The sequence below is a fragment of the Talpa europaea genome (genome assembly GCF_964194135.1).
Source record: "Talpa europaea genome assembly, chromosome: 1".
Taxonomy (NCBI): domain Eukaryota; kingdom Metazoa; phylum Chordata; class Mammalia; order Eulipotyphla; family Talpidae; genus Talpa; species Talpa europaea.
In genome coordinates, this window is record NC_140073.1 from 11205737 (window position 1) to 11233391 (window position 27655).

General features: G+C 34.0%; 3 protein-coding genes across 3 annotated transcripts; all 3 read left to right on the forward strand.

Annotated features, from left to right (window-relative positions):
- Nucleotides 1-4219: 4219 nt before the first annotated feature.
- On the forward strand, nt 4220-5152 carry LOC311171269 (olfactory receptor 4C11-like; the record flags this gene model as incomplete). Its single annotated transcript, XM_084233974.1, has 1 exon — nt 4220-5152. The coding sequence occupies one exon, from the start codon at nt 4220-4222 to the stop codon at nt 5150-5152; it is 933 nt and encodes a 310-aa protein (XP_084090100.1).
- Nucleotides 5153-15321: 10169 nt separating this feature from the next.
- Nucleotides 15322-16251, forward strand: LOC311170666 (olfactory receptor 4C11-like; the record flags this gene model as incomplete). The annotated part of the gene is made up of 1 exon (XM_084233042.1): nt 15322-16251. The coding sequence occupies one exon, from the start codon at nt 15322-15324 to the stop codon at nt 16249-16251; it is 930 nt and encodes a 309-aa protein (XP_084089168.1).
- Nucleotides 16252-23094: 6843 nt separating this feature from the next.
- Nucleotides 23095-24027, forward strand: LOC311171289 (olfactory receptor 4C11-like; the record flags this gene model as incomplete). The annotated part of the gene is made up of 1 exon (XM_084234015.1): nt 23095-24027. The coding sequence occupies one exon, from the start codon at nt 23095-23097 to the stop codon at nt 24025-24027; it is 933 nt and encodes a 310-aa protein (XP_084090141.1).
- Nucleotides 24028-27655: the final 3628 nt, after the last annotated feature.

Below are 27655 nucleotides of genomic sequence, written 5' to 3' on the forward strand. Positions count from 1 at the left end.
AGTTTTGCAAAATAACTCCTTGTCTGATGTATGAATGCAAATATCTTTACACAGTCTGTTGTTGTGAATTTTAATAGATACCATCTATGTTGAAAATGGAATGGAGATTTTTGAAGACAGAAAATGGAAATACCATGTAATTCCACATTCACACCTCTAGGTGTTTACCCAAAGAACATGAAAATTATATGCTTCCCTGTATTCATAGCAGCATTATTCACAATAACCAAGACAGGTATTAATCTAAATGTCTATCAACAGCCAAGTGAATTTAAAAACAAACAAACAAACAAACAGTGGTGTAACCTCAATGGTTATTAGGAAAGTTATTTAAAAAGATAAAAAAGTGACTTTTGGGACAAATGTGTAGATCTCAAAGTGATTATACTAAGTGAAATAAGTCATAACATGAAAGACAATTGGATGAGGCTTCACTCAGTTTTGAAATATAAATTACCAAAGAAAACAAACAAGCAAAACATAACAAATAAACTTAGCCTCTGTTAAACATGTAGTGGTTACCAGAGGAGAGAGGTAGAGAGAGAGAAAGTGGTTAATATGATAGGCTATTGCCACTGGACCTTTGGTGGAGTGTGTGAAGCCTATGTACACTGAGGTGTGAAGTTGCACTCTCTAAGTTATATATTTCTCTAAATGAGTGGTAAATTAATAAAATTTGAATTTAAAAATGAAGAGGAAACATAAGCCAATATACTTATGGAATTAATTGATCTTACCATATTTCTCATCATCCCAAAGCACTTGGTCTAACAAAATGGTGGACTGACCTTTTCAAGAGTGAGTTACAGTATGAGCTAGGAAGTAATAACTTACTAGGCTGGGCAAGAGTCTTTAGTGCTCTAGAATCCAATGTGTGTTCTAAATCAGCACTTATGTGAAGATGCTTTTTCTGCCATAGCCAGAATTAATGGATCCTGTAATCAAAGGGTAGAAATGGAAGTGGCACCACTCACTACTATCCTTAGTGTTTCATTTTCAACATTGCTGCCTCTTATTCCCATGAACTTATGTTCTGCTTATCTAGAGAGCTTAATTCCAGGGAGAAATATTTATTCTAGGAGACACAACAGTATTCTATCATACTGCGAGTTAGGAGTTAAGGCTGCTGCCTGACCACTTCGAATTCCTCAGGCCTTTGAATCAATCAGTAAAGACATAAACTACTTCTCTGTCTGGAATGCTTGATCCTGACAACCACACTGAAATTGCATAGTGACAGTTTCCATAGCTTTTCTTGTGTTTTGATGATATTACAGAGAATTGAGAAAGAGGAATAATTTGAAAGGAAATCCCTAGGTACAGTCCAAACTTAAAAGGAAAACTTTGAGGGCAGTGTATCCACATAAATCATATGGAATATTTTGTCTACTCTCTGTATATTTAGTAATTCAATTGTTTATATAATTATGACTCATGAACATTTAATTTCTGGCTGGTTATATTTCAAGTGAATATTATTTTTTATGACTGCTTAAATTTTTTTCTTCTATTTTGGATATTAAGAGTTCTTTCAATTTATTCCTGTGCCTTTTGGGCATATCCTCATCACTTTGGAGTATGTGAGTGAGTGTGTACGTGTGACTGTGTCTGTGTGTTAGTACTTCCTTTCTTTCCAGCACTGTAAGATTCTCCATTCATTGATAGATTATTTCCTGATCTAGAATTATTGACTTTTTTTAAAAGAAGCCCTGTGATATTAGAGAATGGTATTAGAAATGAAGACCTGGGCTTAGATGACCATCAGTTTTTATTTTAGTCAAAGGATGTCATTTATGATTCACATGAACATCTCTAATTGCAATAATAAGTCACCATTTTTATAATATAATAAGACATTAAATATTAAGTTCTTTATTAAATGTGGCTCATGCTCCTTAGTTGGAAGGAAAGTGACTTCAGGGAATGACCTTCCCCAGACTCCTATATTTTCCATCATTCATGTTTAAATATTCCTTAAGGTAAGGCAAAAAAGAAGCATTTCCCAGTCAAGATCCTGTGTGAGAGTGGATTTCAGAACACGTCTGAGGAATCTGGGATAATCTTAGCCTGACTGCTGGTATGCAATGAGCCCTAAACTTCTTCATGAAATCAAAGATGTCTTGGTCCCAGATATTCAGACAGAATATTAGAAGCAACTTTGAAAATTTCATTTGAGTAAAGACTTTCCAAATTACCTTTGGGGAAAAATGGTTAACTTATCATTACCTTCATAACTTCTTACTAAAATGGATACAATTGTGTTGGGGTTAGCATAGTTGCATTTCATACTTGGAGAAAATAAATCTGACCAACAGAATGTTTGAGGATTTTTTAGAAGTGCATACAATCTAAATAAAGGAGATGGAAATAAATGACAAGCACAGAAGTTCCTAACAGGAATGGCCAACACTAGGTAAGTTCTAGTGGTTGATGGGTGTGAAGGGCATATGTTCGTGAAATGGTAGAAATGTGTGTGAAATAAATAGCATGTTTGAGTGTTTTAGGGAAGGGTCTGTGGCGGTCATGATTTTAAGTGGATGTAGTAAGGACCTGGCTTCCCATCTCAGTGCTAACTGAACATAGAACAATGCCAACAACTATTGAATTTTATCTATGGGAAATTATCATTTAATTCACTCAACCCATACTTATTATTTAAAACCTACCTTTTCCTGGTTGTTTAAATTAAGCAGTGGGCAGATAAAAATTGTGTCCCTTATGTCATTCTTATCTATGTCATTTGGTGTCATTTGTATATATATTATTCCTCTCTATATATATTCATGTTATATATTATATTATATGGTATATGTTGTATGTTATATATATACATATAAATGGGAATTAATATAGTGTAAATTAATATATTTAACTTATATTTAAATAAATTATATATAAATATGTAAGCTATATAAATGTCTAACTATCTCTGTGTCAATAGAAAGATATCTTTTTATAATATGTAATTCTTAGCAACTTCTTTCATATTTTCACTTCTGTTTGCTGAAATTTTCACAAACAGCATATGTTCAAAATCTATAGGTCTTCTGGTAAACCTTTAGGTGATGGCAGTGTGATGGGCATGATATGGTAAAGAGAACTGAGCTCTTGAACTGTCTCAGTAGCTGACTCATAATCCAGCTCAAATCCCTAAACGTTAATGTTGTCCTAAAAATTTCATTATCCCTCCAGCGTATATCAGAAGTCAGTTGCTATGCATCAGTTTTATGACAGTGTAAAAATCAAATCACTTTCTAAGATTAGTTTTTAAAGTTTTATTTTTAAAGCAGCATAATTATGGTATGTTTTCAAATGTTACTTATAGGACTGATTTATAAAATAAGTTATCATCCTAACTATGATACCAAAATGCAATTTCTCCAACCCTGAGAAAATGAATATTGTGCTATTTTTGGTAGTTTGCTAAAATACAACAAACTTACATGATTGTATGTATGTGATGTGAATGGAAACATTACCATCCTAAGCAAATAATTCTGATCTCTTTCACTTTATAACAAAATGTAGAAACCATTCACTACATTTACATTTATATTGTATTCACCAGTGATGGTACAGAGTCCCATGACTGATTTATTCAGCTCCCTATAATGGGCACTGAAGTTGCTTCCTTCCTTTGAAACCATGGAGACTATTATCAATAATTACTTTTGTGCCTGTGAATGAGGAGTATCTTCATGGATTCATTAGACCTATGTCTATGTCTAGTGTTAGTGTAATAGTGTTCATTTTGAATTCACCCACTAAGAGACTGTATCCATCAAATTCCTGCCAAAAATGTATGGGACTAATTATTTCCAATATAACTTTCAGCAATATCAGTTAAAATACATTCATCATAAAGATCACTTTGCTAATCTGATTTGTTTAACTGTAAGTGAAGTGGAACATCTTCTTACATAATTAATTATTTATTACAAGAAGGATGTTACATACTCATATCAAATGTTCATTAATACCTGAAGGATCATTAGTTTTTCTTATTTATATATTTAAATTGTATCCATAAATGATTGGGTAAATAGATAAAATTTATTACTACTTTATTTAAAAAATATATAGCAGGCAACTGACTCTCCATGGAATTTTCATAATTAAGCATATTTATTTGACCTCCAACTATAGTCATCATTTCAATTTTCTTCCCTTTGTAGATTAACTATATTTAACCTGTACTTTCTCATTATCAACTGAAACAATGCAGCCAAATAACAGTGTCACTGAGTTCATCCTGTTAGGATTGACACAAGATCCTACGAGACAGAAGATGGTGTTTGCAATCTTCTTTATTTTCTATGTGGGAACTGTCGTGGGCAACTTGCTGATTATTGTGACCATCAAGTTCAGCAGGACACTTGGGAGCCCCATGTACTTCTTCTTATTCTACTTGTCCTTTGATGATTTCTGCTTTTCAACATCCATAGCCCCAAAACTAATTGTGGATGCTCTCTCTTCAAAAAAAACTATATCTTACAGTGAATGTCTGACTCAAGTCTTTGCCCTACATTTATTTGGTGCCATGGAGATCTTTGTACTTGTCCTCATGGCAGTCGACCGCTATGTGGCCATCTGTAAGCCCTTGCATTACCCAACCATCATGAGGAGACAGGTCTGCATCATACTGATTATTATTGCCTGGATAGGGTCTTTTACACATTCTATAACACAGATTATTATGGCCTTGAGATTGCCTTTCTGTGGACCCAATTTGATTGATCATTATTGCTGTGATCTGCAGCCCTTGCTGAAACTTGCATGCATGGACACTTATGTGTTCAATCTGCTGTTGGTGTCTAACAGTGGAGCTCTTTGTTCAATTGGGTTCATGTTTCTGATGATCTCATACATTGTAATTCTGCATTCACTGAGGAACCACAGTGCAGAAGGGAGGAAAAAAGCTCTCTCCACCTGCACATCCCATGTTATTGTAGTGATCTTATCCTTTGGGCCTTGTATATTCATATATGCACGTCCTCCAGTCATTTTCTCTACTGACAAGATGATAGAAATATTTTATACCATTGGAACACCCTTTCTTAACCCACTCATCTACACACTGAGGAATGCAGAAGTGAAAAATGCCATGGGAAAGTTATGGCAAATCAAAATTACCTCAGACAGTCAAAGATGAATTGACAGCCTTGGTACATTATTTATCAGTCATTATTTGACCGACTCTCTACAGGTATCACATATTAGAGTGTATTTCCTTACTGACCCATACAATCTAATCTAATGTACCTATTCCTTACATTTTTCTGTGACTTTGATTCAATTAACTTCATAATCAAAAGATATTTTGGATGATCTCAGCAATGACTGTTGTATAAAAATTAAAAATTATATATGAATATAGTTTCTCCATGGAGCAGAAACAAGTGCAAGTAATGAGGAAACTTAACCCATGCCACATGCTGTATATTTGGAAATACTATCAAATGGTGACTTAGTATTATTTATTTCATTTATGTATACAGTCCATAGATTTTCTTCTAATAAAAAATAAGGAATAATAACATATATTTGTAAGCAGTAATCTCTGTAACAATCCAAAGAAGGAGGCACTGCAATATCCCTATTTTATAAGTGAAAAAAAATTGACACAAAGTGAAAGTTATCAAAACAGATATATTGAAAGACAATAACGAGAATCTGATGTCTCAGATTACACTCCTGACAGTTATTTTACACTGTAAAATTCTCAATGATGATAGAAAGATAAGATTATTATACTAGTAGTCATTTATTAACCCTGATATTTTGCTTGGGACAATATCTATCACTGAATATCTATATTCATACTTATATATTATATATAATTAATTCATTATCTGTAAATTCTAATGGTTTCATTATAACTGCTCAACTTTATATGCCATAATTGATGGCAGATATTACTTTTAACAGTATAGTATTTTATTGGATTCACGCTATACAAGCAATGGATCATTTAAACTCTGAATGATAAGTAACAAATTTTACACCATATTTTAACTTTCCTTGGAGGCTTTAGAACACATATAATCATCTTAACCTGCTAACTCACTAGAAAGTATGATTAAAAAAATTTAATATTTCATCGTGAGGCAGGATTTTCAATTTTTTAAATAGTCATATGTATAGAATGCTTGTTAGCAATAGCTTGTATAAGGTGCTATGCTATCCAGTTAAAAATATTGAAAAATTAATAAAATTACAAAGGAAATGAATAAATTAAGAAATTATAGAGTAAATAAATAGTACAGGAAACAAGGGGATTTTTTCTATTATTAAGTGAATCAGACCTCTGAGGATAATTTTAGGTAAGTTTCTTGATGCAACCACAATTTGTTTTAATTCCTGTTTAAAATGAAGAATGAGAAGGAAATTACAACTGAGTTACTCAGTGAATGAGCAATTTATTTATCTTGATAGTCTCCATATTCTCAGTAAAAAGTTCATCATCTTATAAATGTGGACTGTTTGTATTGTATTTCTTTGTTAATATAATTACATTTTGCTAACATTTAATTACCAAAAACTTTTAAAACATGGTGCTTCATCTACACACAAAACATTTTCAGTGTAAACATATTCCTTCTGTACTTCACTATTTATCCACAAAATTTTTTTAACCAAGAAATATAGCAGACACAGTGATAGTGACCAAGCTCCAGTGGTGACAGAAGAAGATACCAGATCCTCCCTTCACAGAGTTCAGGTTTTATTGAGAGACACCAAGAAAATGACAACATACTATTATTAATAAGATAGTAGAAACACAGGGTGCTATGAAAGCAACTTTGAAGGACACCTAACAAAGATGTCAAGGGTAAAAAAGGGCTTTGTAGGTTAGAAGATATCAAATATGACTCCCAAAGATTGAAAAGAAAAAGGCAAATAACAAAGTGAATAGGCATGAGTTGAAGCAAGCATTCATAGAATAGGGAAAAGGTAACAAATCTCAGGAGTTGAAAATATGTAAGAAACATAATTTAATATGGTTCTGAGAATTAATTCAACCATTCATTCAATAAAAAACTTATTGAACATCCATTGTGTGCCAGGCAATTTGCTGGACACTGAGCTTGTAGATCAATGGAGTAGACTAGAGAGCTAAAATAAACCCAGTGAATTTCAACAACAGTGTAGATACCACTCAATAGCAGATTTTTCAATGAACGATTATGGAAAAATCAGTTATTCACATGCAAAGGAATGAATGTGGACCCTTAAATTATACGATATGCAAATAAACTAAAAATTTATCAGAGACCAAACAAAGAGCAAAAAGTATGTAATACTTTGAAAATATAGAGGCAAAAATATTCAAGCATAGATTTGGCAATGATTTTTGAAGACTAAAACACAGACAACAGAAAAACAAACAGATCAACTGGATTACATCACAGTTAGAAATGGGTATGCAGCAAAGAGAACCATCAACAGAGTAAGTTAAACAATGGAGGAGGAAATTCTTACAAATGTCTATTTGATATGTGAATAATATCCAGAGTATAAAAACAATTCCTACAACTTGAATTTATTTAAATTCAAATTTTAATTTTAATTTAACAATTCAAATATTAAATGGACAAAAGACTTGAATAGATATTTTTTTAAAGGGCATATAAACACATGAAAAATGCATGAGACATTCATCAAAATTATGCACCACTCCTAAGAATGTAAAATGGTACAGTCACAATGGAAAACAGTATAACATTCTTAAAAAGTTAAAAATAAATGTATTAGGTGATACAGCAAATCCATGTCTGGGTAAATACCCAAAAAATAACTGAAAGAGGAACTCAGTGAGATACTGTCATATAATGGCAGCTTTGCTCATTATATCCAAAAATGAAGTACCCAAAATATCATTATCACATAAATTGATAAACAAAATGTACCATACATACAATGAAATATTTTTCAGCCTTGAGAGGAAGGTGTTTTTAATTAATTAATTAATATATTTTATATAATTGTTCATTTTTTAAAAGATTTATTTATTTATTTATACAAGCACTGGGTACAGTCAGAAGTGTGGGAGGGTGAGAGAATTCACCAGAGCCAGAGCAGAGAGCAGAACAGGCCGACCGTCGGAGTATACTGCTGAGGGGAGCAGCGGGCGGCAGGAGAGGTCTGTGCGCCATGTGGGACCCTCGCCCAGCAGCCGGGGATTGAACTGGCACTGCAGAGGCTGCAGGCAGCTTCACAACCCAGTGCTCAACCACTGCGCCACCAGGGAGGCCTTTATTGTTCATTTTTGTACAATGTATGCTTTCTCCTCTCAGGTGTAGACCCAGTAAAATTTCTACCACCCATTCACCTGTTCACCATCACCATAGTCCCTTGTGCTCTTCCCTACCCTGTTTTGATCCCTCTCCCTCCTCCTTTCATGAAGAATGTCTCTGATTGATAGTTGCCTGTTAATTTTGGTTTATTTATTATTATTTTTTCCTGATCCCTTAATTTGTTCCCCTCTGTTTCTCTTATAAGTGAAATCATCCTATATATATATGTATTTTTTTTTTCCTTCTGGCTTATTTCAATGAGCATAATCCCTTCTAGCTCCACCCATGTTCCTGTGAGTGGCATGAATTTATTTAAAAAGAAGGTGTTTCTAACACAGACTGAAACATGGATAACTATGAGAACATGTTAAATAAAAATAAGACATTGATTTTTAATGAATTCTAGGACAATTTTATACTTACAGGGAAGTTGAGAAAATAATACAAAGAATTTCAACAACATACCTTACCTGAGATTCCTCTATTATTAACTTATATTAGTAGGTATATTTGTTGTGATTAATTAGTGACATCACATTATTATTAACTAGACTCATATTTTAATCAGATTCATTAGTGTGTACTAATGTCATTTTTCTTATCCCGAATTTTACCTATCTCATCACAATGCACTGAGCATTCAAGTTTTCTTGAAATTCTCAAGACATGCTGCTATAAACATAGGAGTGCAGGTGCCTATTTGAATTAATGTTTCTTTGTCCTTTGGGTAAATACCTAGGAGTGGAATTGCTGGATCATATGGAAGCTCTATCTTTAGTAGGTTGAGGAATCTCCACACAGCTTTCCATAGTGATTGGACCATTTTGCACTCCCACCAGCAGTGCAGGAGAATTCCTTTTTCTCCACATCCTCGCCAACATTTGTTGTTGCTAGTTTTTTTTTTTTTTTTAATATGTGCCATTCTCAGTGGTGTAAGATGGTATCTCATTGTAGTTACAATAGCTAAGCTATGGAAACAACCCAAATGCCCCCCAAAAAAATGACTGTATCAAGAAGATATAGTACATATACACAATAGAATATTACTCAGCAATCAAAAAAGGTAAACACATGCAGTTTGCAACAACATAGATGGAGCTGGAAGGGATCATGCTCAACGAAATAAGCCAGAAAGAAAAAGAAAAATACCAGATGGTCTCACTTATAGCAGGAATTTAGAAAACCTAAATAAGGGACCAGGAAAAAGACTAATTAATACAAAGTAAAAATCAAAATCAACAAGCAACTATAAACCAGAGACACACTACGGTGGGGGAGGGGTGGGGATAGGAAGGATTAGGGTCAAAATAAGGGGGGATGCAATTGTATTGGGGAATATAACCAAAATGAAAATGCATACATTGTGCAAAAATGAAAAATGATGTAAGAATTATATAAAATAAAATATTAAAAAAGAGAGTTTGAGAGCAGAGATTTTAGTAAATAATAGCAAATTCTTTGTCTATTTCCCCCTATTTGTTTAGTAATTTATTTAGTCATTAATATCATCATAACTCATTGACATTTAATCAGGTGGTATATTTCAATTCTATATTATTTATTTTGTTACCTAGTTTTGTTTCCATCTATAGACTTCAGGAACCCCTTTAGTAGTTTCTTGTGTTCTTTTGACACATCCTCATTGTTATGGAATGTGTGTGTTTTCTGGAACTTCCTTACTTTCTAGCAGTACAAAATTGTCCAGTTCATTGTGTATATTTCCTGTCCCAGACCTAAAATTAGTCATTTCTTCAAAAAGATCTGATCATTTTATTGGACAATGATATTTGAAATCAAGACCTGGACACTAGATGACCATCATTTTTTTTTTCTTTTAGTCATAGGATGTCATTTATGAACTCTATGAATATCCTTGACTGGAAGACTGAGTCACCATTTGTTAAATAGTGTAATAGGATAAATTGGAGTTAATTTCTTTATCACATCTGTCTCATGTTTCTTAATTGGAAGAAAAGGGACACTTTAGGGAATGACCTTCCCCAGACTCTTTATTTTGCATCATTCATGGTTAAATACTCCTCCAGGGAAGGCAAAAGAGAAGCATTTCCCAGTCAAAATCCTGTGTGAGAGTGGATTTCAGAGAGTGAGGAATCTGGAACCATGTTAGCCTGACTGAAGCCATGCAGATGAGAACCTAAACTTCAATTTGAGTTCAAATAAACTGTGGGTTAGATATTTAGAGAGAATTTTGGAAGCACTTCTAAAATTCTCCTTTGACTAAAGGGTGACTAAATAAACTTGCGAAGAAAAGAGGTCAATTGAACATCTCTAACTATGCATGCATTCTTACAAAAATTGGTAAGATTTATATAGGGTATTTAAATAGTTACATTTCATATCTGGAGAAAATGAACTTGATCAATAACCCAGTGCTCAGATAATACATAAAAAAGAGGTGTGAAAGAACAGAAAGTTTATACAATTTTTCTGAAAGTCCTTTATAATCTAAACTGAGAAGATGGAAATAAAAGACAAGTACAGAAGCTCCTGATAAAAATGACCATTACAAGGTAAGGGCTATTGGTAGGTAGGGGCATGAAAGATAATAAATTGTGATAACATTGCCTTGAGTGTTCCAGAAATGCTCCACAAAGGTGATGATTTTCCTGGAGGTCTAGTAGGATGGAGGCTTCTCTTCTCAATGTTAAATGAATATAGAATAATGCCAAAACCCCAGGGGAATGTATTTATAGGAAATTCTTTGATTTTTTTATTCCCTCAACCAATATTTATTATATTATTCAGTACCTCCTTTATTCTAGATGCTTCAATTCAGTAGTGAACAAATAAAAATTTCTTCTATTTTGTTGTTTCGTTCAAATGTATGTCACTCCTATGTCTATTATTCTAATAGATGATAGATAGAGATAGATAGATAGATAGATAGATAGATAGATAGATAGATAGATAGATAGATAGATAGATAGATAGATAATGGATAGAAGAAGGAAGGAAGGAAGGAAGGAAGGAAGGAAGGAAGGAAGGAAGGAAGGAAGGAAGGAAGGAAGGAAGGAAGGAAGGAAGGAAGGAAGGGACTAAAAATATTTGATTGTTTGCAAGAATAGCCATTTCTGTAAGCTAAGAGTTTTGATAAAGAACATAGTGAGAAAACATTTAAGTCTGTATTTAATGGTGAACTTCCAGTTAATAGTTCCGTGGTGTTATGTAATCTGGTAAAGAGCACTGAATTTATGGACTATTCACAATGTTGCCCTAAAAATTTCACTGCCCATTAAGACTAAATGAAAAGTAAGTTGTTATGTTTCAGTAATATGGCAGTGTCAATAATAGGCAATCTCCTGCAATTAATGTAAAGATATATTAAAAAGAAGTAATAAAGATAACTGTATTAAAATTGAAAGATCTACTTATCAAATTTTATTTTAATGCAGCATGATTATGATATATTTTCAAATACTACAAAAGAATTATTTTAAGGTAGGTCATTTACCTAACACTCATACCAAGAATGTAATTTCTCTTCCTGAAAATCATAAATATTAAAATATGAAGATACTTTGATACTGTCCTATATGGAATTAATTTATATAAGAGTTTACATGTGTGTGATGTGTATTATTTTGATATCAAATATATATAATTATCCAAAACATATAATTCTGAACTTTCAACATAAAATAAATTTTAGAACATTGCACATACATCTGCCTCTCTCTTAAAATTATTGCATAAAAAACTATCCCTGATTAATTCAGTTGCATTCTTATGACATTTAAATTGTTTCTTAGATTTTACTACCCTGGAAATACTACAATGATTGTTTTGTGTCTATGAGTGAGATTATCCATAACAAATGGAATCACTAAACATAAGTCTACCTACATTTATCCCATGTTGAAAAACCCTCTGTAAGAGAGTGTACCCATGTAAAGTCCTACCAAAATTGCTTCCTACATTATTTTTTTGCAATATTTTTTTCTCTTTTTTAAAGCTTTTTTTTTTCTTCAAGATTTATTTATTTATTTATTTATTTATTGTTTATTTATTTATTTATACAAGCACTGGGTACAGTCAGAAGCACGGGAGGGTGAGAGAATTCACCAGAGCCAGAGCGGGGAGCAGCGCAGGCAGAAGGACCGAAGTACACTGCTGAGGGGAGCAGCGGGCGCAGGAGAGGTGTGCGCGACATGTGGGACCCTCCTCCGGTGGCCGGGGAGCAGTCGGGGATCGAACCGGTGCTGCAGAGGCTGTGGGCAGCTTCGCAACCCAGCGCTCAACCGGTGCGCCGCGGGGAGGCCCTATTTTTTTCTTAATATTTATTTTCCAATTAAATGGAGACACTATTCCTTTTTATATCTATTATATAAATAACTACATCTTTATTTTTTAATTATTTAGTATCTCTAAAGAATAATTTTGCATACTAGTATATTTGTTTAAACTTTTGCATATGACATATATATATTTAATAAGTTTAAATTTGTAGCATACATCTAAGCATTCTAATTCCAGATTATTTTGTAACTATGAAAAATGTTTTTGTTCCTAGTAATTATTTTTTATGTCAGCAAATGCTTACCTAATATTTATAAATGAGGCATAACAAATTTGGTGAAATGAGCTGTCTCATATTCACAGATACAAATTTTTAAACTGTCTACCAATATTTCCATTTGTTCAACATAGATTATAAGTTTAGACTAAGTGACTATTACTATACTTTGGAACATTTTATAGGTAATGAAGCAAACAATAACTTTTACTAAATTCCCTTAATTTTCTTAGAAAAGAATACCAGCCTCCATATAAAGTGGCCATATTGCTTCAATGCTTGTTTAAACCACAGTAGTCACAAAATTATTTGTATCTTTCAATTGCTAACACTCTTTTTTAAATTAATTTATTTTTTATTTTAACACTTATCATTTTGAAATTTTTTAGACAATATTTTCTTCCCCCCACCCCCTCAGATTGAGCCCCCATAGAATTTCCTTCCCCAAGGCACCCATGCATCATCACCACAGTCCCCTGAGCTCCTCTGTCCCTCCCTCTGATCCCTCTCCCAACTCCTCACCTGCAAGATGTCTCTGGTTTATAATTGTCCATTTTTGCTTTGTTGTGTTTTGTACTGATATTATTTTTTTTACACTGATGTCTTATTTGGCTCCCCTATATTCCTGTTTTAAGTGAAACCATCTGATATTTTTCTTTTTTCCTTCTGGCTTATTTCACTGAGCATAATTCCTTCTAGCTCCATCCATGTTGCTGTGAATGGCATGAGTTTATCTTTTTTGATTGCTGAATAATATTCTATTGTGTATGTATACCACATCTTATTAATCCAGTCATCTATTTTTGGGCATTTGGGTTGTTTCCAGGTTTTACCTATTGTAAATAGTGCTGCAGTAAACATAGGTGTACAGGTGCTCCTTTGAATCACTGTTTTTGTGTTCTTTGGGTAGATCCCTAGTAGTGGAATTGCCAGCTTGTATGGTACCTTTATTTTTAGTAGACTGAGGAACCTCCAGACAGCTTTCCAAGGTGGTTGGACCAGTTTGCACTCCCACCAGCATTGTAGGAGAGTTCCTTTTTCACTGCATCCTCGCCATCTTTTGTTGTTGCTTGTTTTTTTTTTTTTTTTTTTTGATATGTGCCATCACTGTAATTTTAATTTTTAGTACTATTTTTTAAAGCACACACTTATTGAAGTACTGCTTTACTTACCTGATAGGTGAAAAAGATATCTAATTGAAATTTACATTTGAATGTATTTCACTGTGAACGAGATTTAGCATATTTTCATATGCTTGATTCTTTTTAATAAGAAAGCTCTCATTTGAAATAATTTTTCTCATTATATATTCTTGTTGCATTTAAAAAAAAATCTCTGAAGTCATTTATCTTTAAGTAAATTATGCTCTTGTATAGTCTATATGTTGTAAATACATTTTATAAATTTACCAATTACCTTACACTTTTAACTATGCTATTATTTGGAGAATATGTGATAAGATACTTAAAATAATTTTCCCCTTGATTGATATAGATGAGTAAATATTAGTTCCCTTTATATCTTTTATCTTTTTTTTACTGAAGGCACAGGGGATGGTTCATTCAAGTCTATAGATTCCAAGAACACTATTGAAAATTATTGTCTATGACATAGAATTTCCTGAGTTCATGTCCTAAATCCCCGGTGTTAAGCATATGTGTGAAATTGAAAAACTATTCTAAGATAAATGTTCTCATAATATTTATCTATCACTTTAGTCTCAATATCTATTTCTGTCTTAAGAAAATATATTGAAAACTATGAAAAATAATTAATAACTGGTAGATTTTAGCTATTCAGTATAATTTTTAAAAACATATATTTTAATGATTGAAACTAAATTTAGAAGTATAACTACTGGAAATGTTTAAGAGATAAGATGAAAGGAAATAAAGATAGTGAAGGCAATAAATAAAAATAAATATTGTGATAGGCACAATTGGGCCAACTGACTGTCCATTGCTTATTCTCTCTCTCTCTCTCTCTCTCTCTCTCTTAATCTCTCTGTGAATTTGAGTTTTGTGGGTACATTTAGATTTATTAAAGAACATACCACAAATCTTTCCACACTTATTCCTTGAATATCTGGTATATTTACTATAAAATATTTTACACCTGGACTACATTAGTCAAAAAATGTGGAATCACATTTAGGTAAATCATGCATAGGTTTTCCTTGCATTTGCCACAAAAGGTTCTTGCTAAAACTACAAATGACTTCTATTTAGGAAACAATTCATAATAAATTTCCTAAATTAAAGTTTATTATGCCTGATAGTCATTCAATTGTTCATTTAATTTGCTGTTTTCATAAGATCAGATATGTGGACAGTGCAAATATTTTGATTTCATTTTTTTAAGAAAACATAATTTGCCCATTGTTAGTATCATTTACATAATCAGCTATATATACTTGACCACCAAATGTAGTCTTTATTTCATTAAGTTTTTCCTTTACAGATTGACTATTTCTCTGCATCGCAAGAAATAATGCAGCCAAATAATGTCACTGAGTTCATACTGTTAGGATTGACTCAAGATCCTAAGAGACAGAAAATGGTAATTGCTGTCATCTTCATTTTCTATCTGGGAACTGTGGTTGGGAATTTGTTGATTATTGCGACCATCAAGTTCAGTCGGACACTCGGGAGCCCCATGTACTTCTTCTTACTCTATTTATCCCTTGCTGATTCCTGCTTTTCAACATCCACAGCCCCAAGGCTCATTGTGGATGCTTTTTCAACAAAAAAGAGCATACAATACAATGAGTGTCTGACTCAAGTCTTTGCAATACATTTATTTGGTGCCATGGAGATCTTTGTTCTCATCCTCATGGCAGCTGATCGCTATGTGGCCATCTGTAAGCCCTTGCGTTACCCAACCATCATGAGGAGACAAGTCTGCATCATCCTGGTTAGTTTTGCCTGGATAGGGTCTTTTATACATTCTATAGCTCAGATCATTCTGGCCTTGAGATTGCCATTTTGTGGACCCAATTTGATTGATCATTATTGTTGTGATCTGCAGCCCTTGCTGAAACTTGCATGCATGGACACATATGTGATTAACCTGCTATTGGTGTCTAATAGTGGGGCTATTTGCACATGCAGTTTTGTGATTCTGATGATTTCATACATTGTTATCTTGTATTCACTGAAAAACCACAGCGCCGAAGGCAGGAAAAAAGCTCTCTCCACCTGTACTTCCCACATCACTGTAGTAATCTTATCCTTTGGTCCTTGTATATTCATATATACACGCCCCCCAACCACATTCCCCATGGACAAGATGGTGACAGTATTTTATACTATTGGAACACCTTTTCTCAACCCACTCATCTACACTCTGAGGAATGCAGAAATGAAAAATGCCATGGGAAAGTTATGGCATATCAAAATTATATCAGAAAATCAAACATGAAATGAAGACCTTGATGATTACTTACTGAGTCATGGTTCAACAGAATCACTAAGATATCAAATATGAGAGTGTATTTCCTGACTGCCCAATGCAATGTTATCTAATGTACCTATCTTCCTTACATTCTTCTGTGGCAAATGATTCAACAAATTTAATAGTTGAAAGGACATTTTGAAGGATTTTTGCAAAAAATAGTGGGATAAAGACAAAAAGTAGATGCTGCAATTTTAGACTCAGCATGAATGGAACAGAAACAAGTGCAAGAAATGGGAAAACCTTGGCCAGGCCCACTATTGTATAGTTGGAATATCTAACAAATTGAATGTTTGTTTTGCCTCTTTCCCTTGTGTGTATGCTTCATGTCTTCCTTCTAATAAGATATATAAGAAATAGTAAAATACATTGTTATTAAAGAGTAATCATCTATAATCCAAAGAAATAAGTACTGCAATATCTCTATTTTGAAAGTGGAGGAACTGACAAAATGGAGAGATCATTATAACATTTATATTCAGAGATCATTACCAATTTAACTGCTAAGGCTTTGTGCTTAACCACTATGTGCATAGAGAGAGTTATAATAGAAAGAAAAGTCAACTCTAGTAGTTGTCATTTATTGAGCCAATGATATTATAGGGCAGACTGTGTATGTATTTGTTCATTAGAAATAATTCAATTCTGATAATTCTATATATTATCTGCTCAATTCCACATATCATAAATAATAACAATACTGTGCCTGTAAAATCATGGCATCTCATTGCATACTGGCTTTAAATAACAGGTCATTGAGCACCTGCATGATAAATAAAAATAATTGCACCACATTTCCAAATCTCCTTTAGGCTTTAGAAACTTTTCACATTGCACATGTCTCCAGCTTAAGCTTCTAACCCATTGGTAAGTATGATGACTCAAATTAAAAAAACAAAAACCATATATTACATTGTCAGGCAAAAGATTTAGCTTGTAATTAAACCTCCAAAAGGCATAAAATTACTGCCTGATAGTTGACCAGTTGTTTTTACAAGGCAGAATAATATCTAGTTGATGATAAATAGTGAAAGTATGAACTGAAGTGTAAAGGAAGATGAATAAATTCAATAAAGAATAGAGCATATAAATGGTATAAAAATAAGGGAATTTATTTCTATCCTTTAACAATTCAAAATTTGAAGAATAGTAACTACATTTCATAGATAAAATATATTTTGTTTGAATTTATCCTTAAATCAAGAATTAAAAAATATTTGAAGTAAATTCTCAGTTAATGACATAGAGTAACTGTGATAGTCTATGCTCTCAGCAAGTTTTTATCATCTTGTTAGCTTACCATCTCTGTTAGCTTACTGTTTGCTAAAATTTCTTTAATAAAAACACTTATTAAAATATATCACTCCATCTACATACAAAATTTCACAATAAATACTCCTCATTCATTCCTTCTGTACGTCTTGATGTAGCATCCAAAATTTTGGCATCCAAGAAATGTATCAGACATGTTGATAATTGTTGCCTCAGTGACAAAGAAACCAGCCGGTAGGATCTACTGAGAAATCCCAGGAGGGGGCAGATTATGAAAACCCTCTGTTTAAAATGATAACATCTGGATCCTATAAAAGTATATTTGAGGGACAAGAGCAAAGACTTGTGGGGTGAAAAAAGACTTCCAAGTAAAGACATCAAAAATTCCACCAAAAGGATTAAAAGAAATCAGCAGAGGGAATAAGCATCAGTTGGACCAGCTGCATTCTCAGGAAGGTAAAACATTTCAAAAACCAAGAGTTGAAAAAGAGGATGGAGGAAATCTGATCAATTCAATATGGTTATGACAACTATTCTACTAAATTAATAGTGATCTGTTGAACCACCACCAAGTGTTAGAAAGCTTGCTTAACAATGAATTAGTAAAAGCCTAAATAACAAGATATGAAACTGGAGAGACATTAACAGGGATGATCAGAAAGGCTTCCCTAGTCCTATTAAAACTCAATTACTGGGCCTCCCCGGTGGCGCAGCGGTTGAGCGCTGGGTTGCGAAGCTGCCCGCAGCCTCTGCAGTGCCGGTTCGATCCCCGGCTGCTCCCCGGCCACCGGAGGAGGATCCCACATGATGCGCAGACCTCTCCTGCCACCCGCTGCTCCCCTCAGCAGTGTACTTCAGTCCTTCTGCCTGCTCTGCTCCCCGCTCTGGCTCTGGTGAATTCTCTCACCCTCCCACGCTTCTGACTGTACCCAGTGCATGTATAAACAAAACAAACAAACAAATATAATAAATAAATAAATAAAAGCATGCCTCTATAAAAAAAAAAAAAAAACTCAATTACTCAATTTTGGCCTCCCTGGTGGCGCAAGGGATTAAGATGAGACCTATGAAACTGTCACTGCCTCTACAGCACAAGTTCAAATCCCCGGCCAGCCAAGGAGCAACCCATATGGCAGAGCAGACCTCTTCTGACTTGCCCGCTGCTCTCCTCAGCAGTGTACTTCAGTCAATCTGCCTCGTCTGTTCCCCACTCTGTCTCTGGTGAATCCTCTCACCCACCCACCCTGCACCTCTGGCCTGTACCCCAGATCTTGTATGCATAAATAAAATAAATATTTTAAAAGAACTCAATGCTGAATGTTTGGGGATGAAAATAAAAAACTTTTTTTTTTTTTTTTTTTTTTTTTGCTAGTGAGTGAAGCAATGTGACTGGGTTTTAGAATGATGACTGTAGCTACAGTATAAGAACTGACTCGACTGGAAAAGTCTGAAAGTAGGAGAGGCATGCAAGGCCATTATGATATTATGATTAGGATATTAAAGGATGGAGAACAGTGAGTCTTCTGCTGGTGCCTTGAGATGGAGAATGTGCATGCTGCTCACTCAGACCACACCCTTTATCAGTCATTACTTGAATTGAAGCTCAGAAATACGCTCACACTTATAAGGATAGTTAATTTATGCAATACAACCCAAAATATGCAAGAAAGAAATGAAAGTCTTCTCAAAAAATAATTCTGAAAAAACTTAACGGCCACAAGGAAAGATGAAAGTACACCTCTATCTCACACCACACACACAAATACCAAAAGAATAAATAGTCAAAACACTTCATGACATTGGTTCCCGGGATAGCTTTTGGGGATTGACACCAATGGCAAGGGGGAAAGAGCAAAAATAAGCAAATGAGTCTGTATCAATCTAAAATCTTTACACAGTAAAAGAAACTATCATTAAAATGAAAGGTACCCTACTGAGTAGAGAAAAATATTGCACATTTTAATTGGAAGAATTGGCAATCCTTCTTATTCATTATGTAATAAGACAAATTGAAGATTAACTTTGATCACATCTGTCTCATGTTCCTTAATTGGGAGGGACAGGACACTTTAGGGAATGACCTTCCCCAGACTCCTTATTTTGCATCATGCATCTTTAAATACTGCTCCAGGGAAGGCACAAGAAAAGCATTGCCCAGTCACAGTCCTATCTGAGAAGTATATCCAGTCAAAATCCTGTGTGGGAGTGGATTTCAGAAAGTGTGTGAGGAAAGTGGGACCATCTTAGCCTAACTGCTGGCATGCAGATGAGTGCCTAAGCCTTGATGTGACATCAAAGTGATCCTGGCTACCGATAATTTAGACAGAGTATTCAAAACTCTATTAAATTCTCATTTGAGTAAAGGGTGTCTAAATGATATTTGGAAGAAATTATCAGCTTGACATCCTAGCCTTTTAATGAGTTGCTATGAAAAGTGCTTAACTGCATTTCATACTTAGAGAAAATGAACCCAATCAATGTCACAGTGCTCATCTAATATCAAAAAAGGCATTTTTTTGGAAGGACAAAAAGTTTAAGAAATTTTCTAGAGTGCTACAATTTAAATTGGAAGATGAAATAAAAGGCATACTCAGCTGTTCCTGGTAGAAATAGCCACTACTAGGTAAGGTCTGTTGGTAGACAATGGTGTGAGAGATGCGCAAATACAAATAACATTTGAGTGTTTTGAGTGTTACAGGGAATGCTCCGTGGAGGTGATGAGTTTGCTATAGTAGGATGCAGGCTTCCCTTCTCAATTTTAACTAAATATAGAACAGTTCCAAATACTGTAGAATTGTGTCTATAGGAAACTTTAATTCTTTCATTCATTCAATATTTTTTATTAATCACATATTCTTTCTACATGCTTAAATCCTGCAGTGAGTAGATAAAAATTATATTTTTTATATTTCTTCATTCTAATGTATTCCTATATCAGCCATATAAAAATGTGCATTTTGTATGATCACTATATATTATATACAATACAATTAAGTTTACATATTAGAATAATATAGTAATATCATACATTATATATAATACATCTTATATATAATATATTTAATCATATACACACATATATGTACATATATATGCATTACTTAATTGTTAAAATTATGACTTTGTTTTCACTTCTGTTTGTTGAGTATTAGGCAAAGTGCATATTTGGAAAATATACGTCTGCTGTGGATGTACAGGTAATGGCAGCGCGGTGGGTATGACATCATGAAGAGCACTGAGTTCCTGAACTGACCCAATACCTGCCTCATCATCCTACTTAAACTCCTAGACCTTAACACTGCCCTAAGAATCTTGATGTCTCTCCAGGCTACATCAGAAGATTGTCATGATCAGTCAATTATATATAGTAACAGATTCATCTCTTAAGGTGATAATTTGAAATGTTTATTTTAATGCAGCATGACTGCGACATATGTTCAAGTATAAAACCAAGGAAATATTTTGTAAGTTAGGCCATTCTCTCATATCTGATACCAAAATGCAGATGCCCACCTGCTGCACAAATATCATGCTATTGTGCACTCCCCTAAACACAATTATTTTGTATGAGAATGTGTGTGTTGTGTATTAGCCTGCTTTTAATGGGATATTACCATACAGTTCTGAGCTTCAATTTACAACATCTCTGAGAAGTCTTTGCATGTAACACTGCTTAATTTGGGTTGATTGCATGAATTACCACCCCTGATTCATTCAGCTTCCTTCTGAAGGGCACTGAAGTTCTTTCCTATCTTTTGCTACCATGGAAAGGGCTACAAAAATTGGCTTTGTGAATGAGATTATCTGCACCAAATGGAATCACTGGACTAATGTTTATGTCCAGTGTAATATCATCAATGTTGAAAATCACTCTTTAAGAGATTAGGCTCATGTGAATTCATTCCAAAATGTGTGGGATTGTTCCACATCATTTTTTAATTTATTTATTTATTTATTCTTATTTTTTATATAATTCTTACATCATTTTTCATTTTTGCACAATATATGCATTTTCATCTTGGTTATATTCCCCATACAATTGCACACCCCTTATTTTGACCTCAAACCCTCCACGTCATTTCATTATTATTTATTAAAATACATTTCTCAAAAAGACCAATTCATTAACTTGATAGGTAAAAAAAAAAAATTGCCATCTTTTTGAATGTAAATTAAATTGAGCATCTTTTCATTTGTTTAATTATTTTTAATGAGAAGAGGGGTTTCTTTTGAAATCAGGTTCTTTTGTTTTAGCCTATTATGCATTTGAGCTGCATTTTTTAAAGATTGGTGTCTAAAATCCATTCACTTTTAAGGAAATATGGCTTTGACTAGCATACAACTATTTATAATACCAATTTGTCATTATGATTTTACTTAAAGATCTATAATCTGGAGAATATTTGTCAGAGTAACAAAATCAATTTGTCATATATATATATATATATATGAATAGACATTAATTCCTCTCCATATTAATCTTCCCTTACTTAAATCAGGGGGTGGGGCATTCAAGAATTAGATCTAAGGAATTCATTGAAGTGTTTTGGCTGTCAGTTGGAGTTTCTTCAGGTCATTTTCTAAATCCTATATAAATGTGGAAGAATATTATATTCTTAGCAAGTGTTCTCACTCTGTTTCTCCATCATTTTAGTGTCAGTATCTCTTGTCTGGTATGTTGATCTAGAAAAATGAGTAAGGGAAAGAATTAATTTGGACAACACAATATAATTTTAAAAACACAAAAATTAGTGATGGAAGTTGAATTTAGAATTCTAAACAACTGCAATTGTTTCATAGATAAACAAAAAGGAAACCAAGTCAAAGTAAAAGATAAATTAAGTCTTCAGAATGAATGAACCAACTGACTGGAGGTTCATTGTTAAAATTTTGTTTTAGGGATAACCATGATATAGTTCCTATATGTGTCAATTCTCAACTCATAGTCCCTCTTTCATATATAATATGGTAAAGTAATATTGGTTCAATTTAAAAAGACAGAATTATAAAGTAAAATGAAGTATGCTTTTCCTTCCTCTCTCTCATAGCTGTGTGTGCATTTAGGTTTATTAAGAAGACACTACCAATGTTCTACAATTATCCCTTGAAGTTCAGAACATTTGCTAGAAGACAAGTTATAATCGGAGTACAGATTCAAAAATGTGGAAACATATTTAGGTAAACTATGAATAAGTTTTCTCTATTTTTGCTGCAAGCTATCCAAATTTATGAAACCCAAAAAAGAAATTCACAGCTCAGGATGTTATCTACCCATAAACCAAGTGCCCTTAGCCAATATTCTTATGCCTAAAATTCATTTATTTTTCTCAATACTTATATATTTAATTGTTTTCTAAAGTTATCAGGGATACAGATCCATTAAATATTGCAAGTTCTGGTTTATTTTTTAAAAAGACATATTCATAAGTAATGCTTTCAAAATCAAGCTTTTTACCTCTAATACTAGAATTCTTTTCAAATCATTTCTTTACAGATTAACTGTTACCAACCAGCTCTTTCAGGTTATTAACTGAAACAATGCAGTCAAATAACAGTGTCACTGAGTTCATCCTGTTAGGATTGACACAAGACCCTGTGAGGCAGAAAATGGTGTTTGTTGTCTTCTTCATTTTCTACGCGGGAACAGTCGTGGGCAATTTGCTCATTATTGTGACCATCAAGTGCAGTCAGACACTCAGAAGCCCCATGTACTTCTTCTTATTCTATTTGTCCCTTGCTGATTCCTGCTTTTCAACATCCACAGCCCCAAGGCTCATTGTGGATGCTCTCTCTTCTAAAAAGACCATATCTTACAATGAGTGCATGACCCAAATCTTTGCACTACATTTCTTTGGCTGCATGGAAGTCTTTGTTCTCATCCTCATGGCAGTTGATCGCTATGTGGCCATCTGTAAGCCCTTACGTTACCCAACCATCATGAGGAGACAGGTCTGCATCATCCTGATTATTTTTGCCTGGATAGGGTCATTTGTACATTCTTTTGCTCAGATCATTCTGGCATTGAGATTGTCATTCTGTGGACCCAATTTGATTGATCATTATTGTTGTGATATGCAGCCCTTGCTGAAACTTGCATGCATGGACACTTTTGTGATTAACTTGCTGCTGGTGTCTAACAGTGGAGTTATTTGCTTAAGCAGTTTTACGATTCTGATGATCTCATACATTGTTATCTTGCATTCACTGAAAAACCACAGTGCCGAAGGCAGGAAAAAAGCTCTCTCCACTTGCACATCCCACATCATTGTAGTGATCATATTCTTTGGCCCTTGTATATTCATATATACACGCCCTCCAACCACATTCCCCATGGACAAGATGGTGACAGTATTTTATACTATTGGAACACCCTTTCTCAACCCACTCATCTACACACTGAGGAATGCAGAAGTGAAAAATGCCATGAGAAAGTTATGGCATATCAAAATCTCTTCAGAAAGACACAAATGAGTTAAGGGCCTCGGTTATTACTTACTGAGTCATGGTTAAACTGACTTTCTAGATATCAATTAGGATAATATATTTCCTGATTGCTCCTAGCATTCTAATCTAATGCTTCTATTTTTCTTATTTTGTTCTGAGACATTGATTTAACTAACAGTCCAAAATAGCAAAATATAACTATTGGTGTTAAGATAAAATTAGCTGGTATGAATCTAGATTTTGCATTAATGGAACAAGTGCACAAAATTTTGCCCAGGACCACTCACTATATGGTTGGAAAAATCTAACAAATTGAATGTGGTTTTGCCTCATTCCCTCATGAGAATTATTCTCAATCTTCCTTCTAATAAAATATGTAAGAAATAGTAATATATATATTGCTATTAAAGAGTAATTATTTAATAATCCAAAGAAATAAGCAATGCCACCATCCTTATTTTTAAAATGCAGGAACTGAAAAAATGCAGAGATCATTATAACAGATGTATCAGAGACCATAACCAGTTTAACTGCTCTGGCTATGTGCATAGAGACAGTGATAATAGAAAGGAAAGTTGACTCTAGTAGTTGTCATTTATTGAGCCAGTGATGTTGCTGGGCAGACTGCATATATTTTTTTCATTAGTGATAACTCAATTCTGATAATTTTATATATTAGCTGCTCATTTCTACATACTATACATAATAGCAATACTGTGCCTGTAAAATTATGGCATCTCATTGTATACTGGCTTTAACAGTGGGTCACTGAACACTTGAATGATAGATAACAATGACTGCACCACATTTCCAAATCACCTTGTAGGCTTTAGAACCATTTCATATTACACATATCTCTACCTTGAGTTAGGTTGCTAACTCATTAATGAGTGTGATTAATTATGAGTTAATTATGTGATTAATTAGGTTGCTAACTCATTAATAAGTGTGATGACTCAAATAAAAACATATATTACATTGTCAGGCAGAACTTTCAATTTGTAAATTTAAAAGCCAAAATTCATAGAATATTTGCCAATAAGCTTACACTAGTTTTTACAAGGCAGAATAATATCTAGTTGATGATAAAAAGTGAATGCATGAATTGAAGTGTAAAGGAAGATGAATAAATTCAATAAAGTGTGCAGCATATAAATGGTATAGAAATAAGGGAATTTTTCTATCCTTAACTAATTCAAATTTTAAAGAATAGTATTAGTACATCTCATAGAAAAAAAAAATATGTTGTTTGAATTCTTGCTTAAACTAAGAAGGAAAAATTTTTGAAGTACAGATTCTCACTTAATGATCATAGAGTAACTATGATAGTCTTTGCTCTCAGCAAGTTTTTATCAACTTGTGAATTTGAACCATATATGTCTCATTTCTCTGTAAGTTTACATTTCACTAAAATTTTATTAATAAAATCAATTATTAAAATATGTCACGTGGGGCCTCCCTAGTGGTGTAGGGGTAAGTCTCAGTGCTATCACTACTATGGCATGAGTTCAACCCTGGCCAGGCAGGCTAGGCAGACTTCTACTACCTCACCCGCATTCCACTTAGAAGTGTATTGCAGTAAATCTGCCTGTTCTCCCCATTCTGTCTCCATTGAATCCATTCACCCCTGCTCCTCTGGCCTACACCACAGTTAGTCTGTTCATAAATAAATAAATAAATCTTTTTAAAAAATAAAATATGTCACCCTATATGAACACAGACAATTTCACAATAAATATATCTCATTCATGTCTTCTGTACATCACTACATATCATCAAAAATGTTGGCATCCAAGAAATGTATCAGACATGTTGATAATTGTTGTGCCTCAGTGATAAATAAAGAAACCAGGCCCTCCCTTCCTAGTTGTTAGGATCTTTGAGAAATCCCAGTAGGGGCCAGAAAAATGAAAACCCACTATTAAAAATGATAAGATTATTTAACTTCTGGGTCATATAAAGACATGTTTGAGGGACATGCATAGAGATTTGAAGGGTGAAAAGAGGCTTCCTAAGTAAAAGGCATCAAAAATGCCATAAAAGGATGAAAAGATGCCAACAGAGTGAATAAGCGTAAGTCAGAACACGGACATTCTGAGGAAAGGTAATATATTACAAAAACCAAGAGGTGAAAAAGTGGAAGCAGAAATTTGATCAATATGACTGTGAATACTCATCTATTAACTCAATAATGATTTTTTAAAAAGATTTATTTATTTATTTCTACAAGAATCAGGGTTACAGGCAAGATTCGCAGGAGGGTGAGAGGATTCACCAAGCCAGAGCAGGGAACAGAACAGGCAGACCACAAAATACACTGTTGAGGGGAGCAGCGTGCACGACAGGAGAGGTCTGCTGCACTATGTGGGACCCTTTCCAGCAGGCAGGGAACTAACCATGGCTGCAGAGGCTGCAGAGGCTGCAGACAGCTTCACAGTGTGGTGCTCAACCACCTGCATCACAAGGGGAGGCCCTATTAATTCAATAATGATTTATCGAACCACTGAATTTTGGAAAGCTTGCTGAACATTGTGGTCATAAAAGCCTAAATAACAAGATATGAAACTGGAGAGATATTAACAAGGATGATCAGGAAGTTTCTCGTGGTCTATAAAATTCAAATAAAGTGCAATAGAGAAAACGGTAAAAAGTCTTTTGTGCTAGTGAATGAAGCATTTCTATTTAGTTTTAGAATGACAGCTGTTCCTAATGCTTGGGAAATGACTTCATGGGAAAAGACTGAAAGAAGGAGAACAGGGCAAGGCTATTATGATTGGGGAATTAAAAAGGGCAAACTGTGAGATGCCTGCTGGTCTCTGTGAGATACAGAATATGTGCTGCTCAAATAATGACATTTATCGGGTCATGGACCCATGCCCAATTGCCATGTATGTGAGCTGGTAACAGCACATGGCCTAAACCTTCTGTTGAGAATTAGACCTGAGAAAAAATTACAAAGTGTCTTTGGGTTATATGCCCACCAAATCAAGATCCATCTACAATCAATGAGAAATGGGCATAAGGGGGAAATTCAAATAACAAGGGCTTATATCACCAGGTTTTTATGATTATAACCCTAAAAACTACACAATATTTCAGCATTCCCAAAATGCCACCGTCCTTGGGAATTTTAGCCTGGTTGCAGCTTTATTACATTAGACTTCCCGAACATGGAAGGGTCAATATGTTATTCATTTCACAGACACTTACTCTGGATAGGATTTGCCTACCCTAACACAATATTTCAGCCAAAATTACCATCCATGTATTTGTAGAATGGTTTCCCACCATCATACTATTGCACACTGCACTGTTTCTCATCGTGGGACTCATGGTATAGCAAATGAAGTGCAACAATGAACCATACCTGAGGAATTCCCTTACCTTATGACATACCTACCTTTTAAAAGCACTGAGTCTTCCCACATATTAGAATGCTCTTTTTGGGGAATGAGATTTTGTACCAGCTAAGTGACAGTACCTTGCAGGCCTGTGGCAAAATGTCTTCAAAATGATAGAGCCTGTAAATCAATATCCATTTGATTTTGTTGCTTCTTCCAATCTTAGGATTTTCTGGTGGTGAATTAGGGGGTAGAAATGGAAGTAGCACAACCAAGCATATCCTCAATCTCCATTAAAACCTGCATTTGCTTTC